The following is a 9,228-nucleotide window of genomic DNA, read 5'->3' as shown; positions in this document are numbered from 1 at the left end:
TTAATCATTTAAACCCTAGCATCCCAACTTGGGGTACGTCTTAATTTGCCCAACATTAGATGAAAACAGCAGCTCAGCTGTAGGTCGGCTACATTCGACGAGATTAAGAGATTTGGTGTAAAGAAAATAAGATGACCTAGCATAGAGTCCAGGGAGTCGATGAAGTTTAGCCTATAGGATAGGGTTTAAATGGTTAAGGGTTCTTTCTAAAATAAATTCTAAAAAATAAATGGTTCTTTCTGGAACTAAAAACAAAACAAGGTTCTTCTATGGCATCACTCTGAAGAAACCAGTTTCAGGTTCCACTTGGCACCTTTATTTGCTTTGTGCGTATAGGCAGAATCCATTTATTCCCTCCAGATCTCCAAACGACAGCTAGACGTGATTAGTACCGGTCTTAAAGGATAATGACACAAAGCAGCTGTCCTAACCTGACAATTATCTGTGGGATTCTGTTTAATCCTTAAATGAACCCCAAGCAGCACATCTATAGGCCTATCTGCCACGCCATCTAAAGCATCGGAACGAAACGCAGCTTAATTGTAGAAAATACCCAGATTGGGCGTGTACGGTTTCCGTCCTCAAACATAATGAGCGGTGCAATGTTTTGTAATCAGTCTCTTTACCTTTGAAGACGGAATGTAATCCTGCAAATCGTTGCTGTCGGGTGGAAACCTCATATGTCCAAGACGGCAACTTTGGATTCAAATTCAAAAAGTAGCAAAAATAGCAGATATAATAATTTTGTGGCAGCGGTGGCCTAAGGGTTAGAGGAGCACCCTTGTTGCCGAAAGGTTGCCGGTTCGATTCCCCGGACGGGCAGGAAGAATCTGGGTGGGGAAGTGATTGTCATCACTCACCCAACACCGCTGAAGTGCCCCTGAGCAAGGCACTGAACCCACAACTGCTCCCCCTGGAGCTGCTTAGTGGCCAACAGTATAAGACTGAGGTTGTACTGGTCGGGTCCCAGGTTTTAATGTGTGTGTGTGTGTGTGTGTCTATGTGCAGGGCGTTGCTGAAAATGAGCACCTGTGCTCAGCTACTTCCCTGGGTAAATAAAGAATACAAAAATAAACTCAAAACGCATAGTATCGCAACACGATTTGAGCTTGTAGATTGGCTGTTTTTGCTACCTTTGTGTGGCACTGTAGTAATATGAAGTAGGCCAAGTATAGGGCATTGATTTAATGATTTATGAATAATAAAACAAGGGGGAAAAAGGTTTCTGCCCGACAGAAAGTCCACGCAATAGTGGATTCTGGGGATCCCCATGGGGACCTCGAGGGGGTTCCAGGGAGTCTCCAGGTAAATAAGTTAATATACTATCAAAATCAGTTTAACCCATTTTGGGCGGGAACCCCTTTTGGTGTTAGCATTATGTTATGCTTTAGCTATTGAAAAATAGCAGATCTACAAGCTCGTAGCGCGCCACTCGGTGGTCTGCTATTTTTGAAAAATCGAAGAACCACTGACATAGAAACATAGCTTTTTCAGAAAACTGTCAGGATGTAGAAGACATTTTTAGAATCTGATCTCAGGTCAAAATCAGTTTAACCACTTGAAATTTTATGCTTTGATTCTAAAATAAAATCTACATCAAGTGCACAACACGTCACGATGTGTATCGCTGTGTAAGCTTGTAGATCTGCGGTTTCTGAAACATTCGGAAAAATCTTGAAAAAAGTATGCAGACATCTTTTCAGATGGGGCGGTCCACATACTTACAGCCAAATACAATTTGTGGGTCCATGACATGAAAATGTTTGAGAATCACTGATTTATACAGTATTATAAACAGCTGTGAGGCAACACATTGTTCATATCAGAAGGAACCGTTTCATAGATTGCAGGCATGTAACCCTATAAGCTAAGACTGTAGTCAACAGTATTATCAGTGCTTGCACATCGGCACACCTACCAATCCAACACACCCATTATTATTAATTGTATTAGCTGCAGCTGTGTTGCTTACACCACGGCGTACTATAAGGTCAGCCTGCCATGTTTCGATCCCTCTGTCGTTTTTTAACCTGTACACAGGAAGACAAACTACAAAATCAGCCAAGGGTTTCAGCTGCTTTACCACTATCCCTACTCTAGGCATGTCATAACAGGCGAACATTCGGCGAAAATAGCAGAACTACAAGCTCACAACGTGTTACGCAACACAATGTCTTGTGAGCTTGTAACTATTCTATTTTCGACGAAGAGTTTTGGTGTACTTCGAAAAAAAGGAGGGGACAGAGTCGAGAGCCACTAGTAGAGATTCCTGGTCAACAAGGTATACTGTATATGGCTTATGTGGTTATTAATGCTGCTTTTGACGTACTAGTCCAACTCCAAATGTTGGCAATGGCCATGGCCTACCCTGCCCAGACCAGTGCTGCTCCTCTGCGGCCGGGTCAGTCTGATCAGCCTGTGGAGATGGGTCCAGGCATAGGCCAGACGTCCTGAAACCAGATCCAAAGATGCTGCCGGGATCCCCGCCCAAAGATTGCCCCCTGACCCCACCCGGGCAACACCCGCGGCTTCCTTGACCAGTTTGGGAAGAACCACAGAGTCGGGCAGTAAAGCCGTGGAGCTCTCGCCTCCGAGGAAGAGGTGAGTCAACGTGCGTCTCTGAAGGAGTTCCCTGAGGCTCCGTATCAGGTCCTCTACTCTTGCCACCAGGTGAGTCTCCTCCCAGCTCTCCGGCGGAGTGCTGAGCAGCAGACGTAGCCAGGCGGTCTTCACAACGTAGGATGACAACACCGACCTCCAGAGCGCAGAGCCCTGGGTGTCCAGAGCTTGGCCGGCAAGGTCGCGAATGGCCTTAATGAGCTGGAGGCACTTGAGGTGGCAGGAGCCCTGAGGGAGGTGCGCCTTGGCCCAGCTCAGGAGCCTCTGCTCCTGCCGAGGGAAGTACAGCGTCCACAGGTCTTTGTCGCCTTGACCTTTCGTCGTTGCTGCGGGAGCATTTGGCACGGGAACGGAGTCCGCGGGGACGAGGTAGAGGCCGTCGCCGAGCGGCAGGGCGGGGAGCAGACGCACGGCCATGGAGATGTGACAGCAGACGTAGTCGGAGCGCGGGGTGAGCCGCAGCTGCACTCGCTCGTCCACCAGCGCCAGGTTCAGCGCACAGCGCTGCTCGTGCGGATAGCGCACGGTGGCCAGGGAACGCTGGACGGCCGAGTAGAACCAGCGGTGGACAGAGTCGGGAGTGAACCGGTAGGCTCTGCTCCCCGTGGCTAATGCACCCGACCTGGGCCTGCTCCCTGTGTCTTCCCCTGCACCCGACCCGGGCGAAGACCTCTCCGGAGAGCCCTGGGGATGGAGCCGCAGGAAGGTGTCGGCGAAAGCTCTGTGTTTGCGGACCCACTCCTCGCGACGCGGCACCTCCATGCTGCACTGAGGAGGAGGTCCCCACCTTTCCTCCTCGTTCTTTCCGTCCTCCTCCTCCCTCCTCAACGTCGGCTCCTGTTTCGGGGTCGCCTCCTTCTCTTCCGCCGCGTTGTTTTCTGTTGATGTTTTCTCTGCAGCGTTTCCTTTCCCGCCGCTGCTGTGTCTCTTGCTTGACCTCCTCTTGATCACTTTGGTCGCTGTCGCCCTGGCGTCCGCCTTGCTGCTTGGTCCTTTCTCCTTCTCCGCTGTCACCCTGGCGTCCGCCTTGCTGCTTGGTCCTTTCTCCTTCTCCGCTGTCACCCTGGCGTCCGCCTTGCTGCTTGGTCCTTTCTCCTTCTCCGCTGTCACCCTGGCGTCCGCCTTGCTGCTTGGTCCTTTCTCCTTCTCCGCTGTCACCCTGGCGTCCCCCTTGCTGCTTGGTCCTTTCTCCTTCTCTGCTGTCGCCCTGGCCTCCCCCTTGCTGCTTGGTCCTTTCTCCTTCTCCGCTGTGGCCCTGGCGTCCCCCTTGCTGCTTGGTCCTTTCTCCTTCTGCGCTGTCACCCCCTTGCTGCTTGGTCCTTTCTCCTTCTCCGCTGTGGCCCTGGCGTCCCCCTTGCTGCTTGGTCCTTTCTCCTTCTCCGCTGTCACCCTGGCGTCCGCCTTGCTGCTTGGTCCTTTCTCCTTCTCTGCTGCTGCATTTCTGTTCTCTCTTCCTTCAGCCGGTCCGTCTGCCCAGACCAGCCTGGGCTCCAGCTTCAGGCCTCTGGGGACCCTCAATGGCACCAAGATGTCAAAGCAGTCTGGGGAGCCCACCTTGTGTTCCTCGTATGAGCTACCCACCTGACGGTGAACAACAGAGGAGACGGAAAGAACATCTCTTAATACAAACGTGCATGTTTTACACTCAAAGTATGGAATAGTACTTAATACTTATTGCAGGCCTAGCCTACAATACAATGAGTATCAAGGATCGTGACTTTGAGACACGCACACACGCACTTATATTTTAGTTATTTTAACTTAAAATGACCTGTTTTTCATATAAAGACACAAGATATAATAACACAGGTATAAAAGGTTGATATACTGTATTATTGTTCCAGTGCACACCAGGATTATAGAAATATTACTTTGACAGTCATGGATTAGTCATTTATCTACAACCGAGCACAGTTTATAATTCTTGCAGTAATAATATTGCCATTAGTACAGTCTGCCTCATTACATGTTCTGCTGTAATTGACAGTAGTGATGAAGAAAAAGCATTATGTTAATACGCTTTCAAGGAACAGCTGGGAAAACACATTTTCACTATGCTTAGAGTACACTAATTACTAAGAGGATTTATCTTGCTCGCTCTGTTGCTGCAGTTGCACTGAACCGTTCGACAGATTCATATTCCAAATCTCCTCATAAACACAGCACTTCTGTTCACACAGCTCAGCTCACTGGTGGAAAGTAACTAAGTACATAACTCAAGTACTGTACTTAAGTACAATTTATTTATTTTATTTTTTATTTATCTTTACTTTACTAGAGTATTTCCAATTTTCAGTACTTTTACTTCTACTCCACTACATCTCAGGGCAAATATATTGTAATTTTACTTTACTACATTTATTTGATTTTTTTTGTTACTACCGGTAGTTACATTTTCATTCAGTACTTTCTACTTTTGTTACTTTAGTTAAATTTTTTAAGATATTTTTGGGGCTTTTTTGCCTTTATTGATAGATACAGTAGCTTGACAGGGAACAGGGAGAGAGATGAGGGGGAAGACACAGTAAAGTGCGCCAGGATCGGGACTCGAACCCGCGACACACTGTCATGCTGGATTACCATCCAAGGTGCCGGGACCGCTAAGCCAGCCCAGGCCACTTACGTACATTTTTATACCAATGCTTTGTGAATTTTGAATTCAGGACTTTTAACTTGTAACATAATATTGCAGTAAAGGTCACTGACAGTGACCTTTGACCTCACGGTATCCTTCGACACGCACCTGTAAGAAGTCTCCCCTGAAGGCCAGGGTGGATTGTGGGGGCGTGTCGGTGCGACCGGCCTTCACCAGGTCTCCCACCAGCTTGGCCACGTTGGCCTTGCTGTGTCCCACCACGTGGGGCGACAGACGCACCCAGCGGGCGTAGTAGTCGTCCAGCAGCTCGCGCCGAGAGGCGCTGGACTTTGGAAGTCCATCGTTGGGCCCGAGAGGAGTACCTTTTCCAGCCTTGGACGGGTTGGTGGAGCAGTACCTGGAGCAGACGAAGAAAGAAAATACTAAATGACAATATAATGTTGATCGCAAGGTGGGGAGCTGCGGTGGCTATGAAGTAGTCATAGCACTTCATAGTATATATGTACAGCATAGTATAGTATATATGTATAGTTTATATGTACAGTGTCATTATATAGATAGGTTCTAGCTACGTTCTTAGCTTACGCATGTTTCTTGATAAATGCTTTTTATATATGTGATGTATTCCCATGCTTTTTGTTCTTGCTTAATGTAAATCGCTCTGGATTAAGCTAAATGCCTAAATTGTAAATTGTGGCTCTGAGTGTTTCTTGTAAATGCCTATACTGTATTTAAGATATATTTTATATTATTTCAGGAAGAAAAGCGTATTGCTGCAGTACTCGCCGTAGTGCAGTACTAGTGTTAATATAATATAATATTCAAACTGGGAAAGCATCTGTGTCATTTAAAATGTTTGCATTGGCTATTAAAAAAAATAGAACAGCAGATCTACAAACACAACGCGTCACTTAATTCCTGCTTTGAACATTTTTGAAAAGTCTTGAAAATGTTGTTTAGAATTTGTAGAATTGGCCTCAGGTCTTAATGGGTTAAGAGTTAAATGAACATGGATTTCACTGCAGTAAACTAAACTAAACTTGAAAATAAACAACAACAACAACACCTACATACACAATCCTTATAAAGCACTGTCTGTGACAGATCTAGGAAAATGTTTGGATAAGATCAGCTCCATTCTTTCATGAGATTACTGTAAACACGCTAAACCCCTACAAGTTAGCAGAGTTCCTAGAAGAAGAAGCAAAAAGACAGGCAGGCGGCCAAGACACAACATATAATTTGAAAGCTATAGGGCTTCATTTTCCACACAAAACTGTGTTGATCTTGTGTACTTCTTGTATAACCTCGTCCTTCACAGTGAATGCATGAACAGAGAGAGTACTTGTAAGTGTAGAGTCGATGAATCACATGGGCGCAGCAAAATTGTGTAATTACAGTTGGAGGCCATCGATATTGTCCTTTTCTTTTTGCTGAGGTTTGCGTGATCTGCGCAAAAGGACAGTTAACCCATTTTGCGCGGGAACACCTTTTGGTGTTTTAAACATTATGTTATAATTTAGCTATTGAAAAATAGCAGATCTACAAGCTCATAGCGCGCCACCGAGTGGCGCGCTACGAGCTTGTAGGTCTGCTATTTTTGAAAAATCGTGAAAATATTTATTTCAGAAAACCTAAATGGGTCAAATGATAAGGGACAATATCGGTGGCACCCAACTGTAACACATTTAGCCATGAGGCAGACGCTTCTAAATCTGTGGTGCTCGCACTTTTGAGATTTTTCAAAACATGTTCAAAAATAGCAGATACGGTACAAGCTCGCACTAGTGCTGTGAGCTTGTAGATCTGCTATTTTTGAATAGCCAACGCAAAAATCTAAAATGACACAGATACTTTCCCGCCGGTTTTAATGTTTGGAGGAATGCATTTTTGTCGCATGGCGCATGAGTGCATTTCAAACGGTAGCTTGACGGTATCTTTGTTTAGTGTGCAGATATGTTTTCCAAATGTATAATGTGTTATACATTGGGAGGCTTCACCTCCCATTCCCAATGTATGAATGAATGGACCATTGTGAAGCGCTTTGAGTGAGCACTCAAAGTGCATAGAAAAGTGCTATAAAAATGCAATCCATTATTATATCATAAATAATCCTTCTTAGCTTTGCCCAACAAAGTCAAATGAGGATGTGAGGCCTGTGCCGTCATCATATCGTTGCTGTCGGGAGGAAACCTCCTAACTCCATTTTTGAGGTTTTTGATTGTTTTTTGCACAAATAAGTGCTATTGAACAACCTTTAAGTCTGTGTTGTTTCATAAATATTGATTGGAAAGTAGTAAAACACGCTTTGGACAAAACCTCTTAACTCCATTGGACCCTCAAACTGTCTGCAAAAGCAACTAACTCCACCACCTCTCCCCGTCTCATGCATGCAAGTAAGTGACAATATATAAAGTCACAACACCAACTCTGATGAGGCTGTATTGCTTTGTTTGTGCAAAGTGCAAACCAACAACAGTGATGATGATGATGATGAAGAAGATGGTGGTAGCTATACCTGATGAAGACGTAGCACAGTGCAATAGCCAGGAGGAGCTTGGCGAGTGACAGGAGGACTGGAGGGCCCTGGTGGGACGAGCAGCCCTCGCCTTCGGCCTCGGGGCTGCAGGGCTCGGGGGTCAGCCTGGGGGCGATGTGGTGCAGGACCACCAGGCCCGTGAGCACGCACGTGAAGAGGGGCCAGAAGACCCTGAGGTTCAACGTGTACACACTCATTCTCCACCTCCACCTCCACGTCCTGTTTCCCTCCTCCGTACCTTATGACAGTATATATATCCTCTGTATGATTTGGTTTTACTTGTGTTTCAGGTCTGGTAGACGTGCAGTACGCCTGGAGGCTGGCTGAGGGATCCGTTTAAGGCTAACCCATAGTGACACGCAGTCAAACACAGCAGATATAACAAGTAACTCCCAAATGCAGTGGATGGATGGAGCCAAACTCCACGTCTTCTGTCCTCGCCTCCTTTTCTTTCTTTGTTTTGTCGTGAACACTCACTCCGTTATCTGCTCCTCTGTTGTTCTTCCGAGTCCTGTTATTCCCAGAGTTTATCCTCTTTACTGCTTTTCTTGCCGTGGTGGTGCTTCTTCTCTGCCCAGTGGTTGGGAAGGACAAGGCTGTGGTTGTCGTCTTGAACCTCCACTAGGGTGGTTTGGAAGGACAAGGCTGTGGCTGTCGTCTTGAACCTCCACTAGGCTGTGGTTGTCGTCTTGAACCTCCACTAGGGTGGTTTGCCAAGTTCCTCCTTTGCTCAGAGAAGGACCAAGAGTTGGGCTTTTTGTGTGTGAAGTTCCTCTTTGAGTGAAACTGCATGCCTTGGACTCAGGGTATGTACCCTGCTACCATCCACTCACACAATGTTTGAAAGTTCCCCTTCTCTCTCTCTCTCTCTCTCTCTCTCTCTCTCTCTCTCTCTCTCTCTCTCTCTCTCTCTCACACACACACACACACACACACACACACACACACACACACACACACACACACACACACACACACACACTCACACACTTAGTTTTCTCTCTCCTGTCTTTTCCCTCCCTTTCTGCATGTGTTTCTCCTCTCCTCTCCTCTCCTCTCCTCTCCTTCCCTCTGTCCCGCTCACTCACTCACACTCTCCCGTTGGTGCTGGACGGGTCTCTCAGCCAGTGAGCTCAGAGAGGAAATGCCAAACTCTTGAGAGAGGAATTTCAACAGTAGGGAGAAGTGGAGGAGAGAGGGACAGAGAGAAAGAGGGAGGGAGGGAAGTATGGAAAAGAGAGACTGGGCACTTAATAAACACTCCTCCCCTTCTCTCCTCTTAAAGAGACAAATGCATTGTTTCCTGTGTCACTACTAGTCTGCTGTGGCCAGATTGTTGCCTCCCACAATTTTCAAATAATGCTTCTAATTTATGTGGCATAAGAGATTGTGGAATACTGTTGTCTGGCTATGCGAGACTACTGTGTCACTGAATGAAGCTCTTGGTCAGGATTGTGTGTGAAAAACAGTTGTT

The 9,228-nt window shown here is 46.5% G+C and overlaps 1 protein-coding gene across 1 annotated transcript; it reads right to left on the bottom strand.

Annotated features, from left to right (window-relative positions):
* Positions 1-1,748: 1,748 nt before the first annotated feature.
* On the bottom strand, positions 1,749-8,739 carry itpripl2 (ITPRIP like 2). Its single transcript, XM_079520143.1, has 4 exons — positions 8,450-8,739; positions 7,734-8,370; positions 5,363-5,612; positions 1,749-4,200 (listed from the first exon to the last, which is right to left on the bottom strand). The coding sequence occupies exons 2-4, from the start codon at positions 7,949-7,951 to the stop codon at positions 2,329-2,331; spliced, it is 2,340 nt and encodes a 779-aa protein (XP_079376269.1). The 5' UTR covers positions 7,952-8,370; positions 8,450-8,739; the 3' UTR covers positions 1,749-2,328.
* Positions 8,740-9,228: the final 489 nt, after the last annotated feature.

The sequence above is a fragment of the Electrona antarctica genome, assembly GCF_951216825.1.
Source record: "Electrona antarctica genome assembly, chromosome: 14".
NCBI lineage: Eukaryota > Metazoa > Chordata > Actinopteri > Myctophiformes > Myctophidae > Electrona > Electrona antarctica.
This window is presented reverse-complemented; position numbering and strand designations above follow the sequence as displayed.

Bases quoted from the DNA above. Each gene is read 5' to 3' on its own strand.
- itpripl2 (XM_079520143.1), bottom strand. From the start codon at position 7,951: ATGAGTGTGTACACGTTGAACCTCAGGGTCTTCTGGCCCCTCTTCACG. The intron at 5,613-7,733 runs GTATAGCTACCA...CGTCTGCTCCAG, and splicing joins CTGTGCTACGTCTTCATCAG to GTACTGCTCCACCAACCCGT. The intron at 4,201-5,362 runs GTGCGTGTCGAA...GTTCACCGTCAG, and splicing joins TCAGGGGAGACTTCTTACAG to GTGGGTAGCTCATACGAGGA.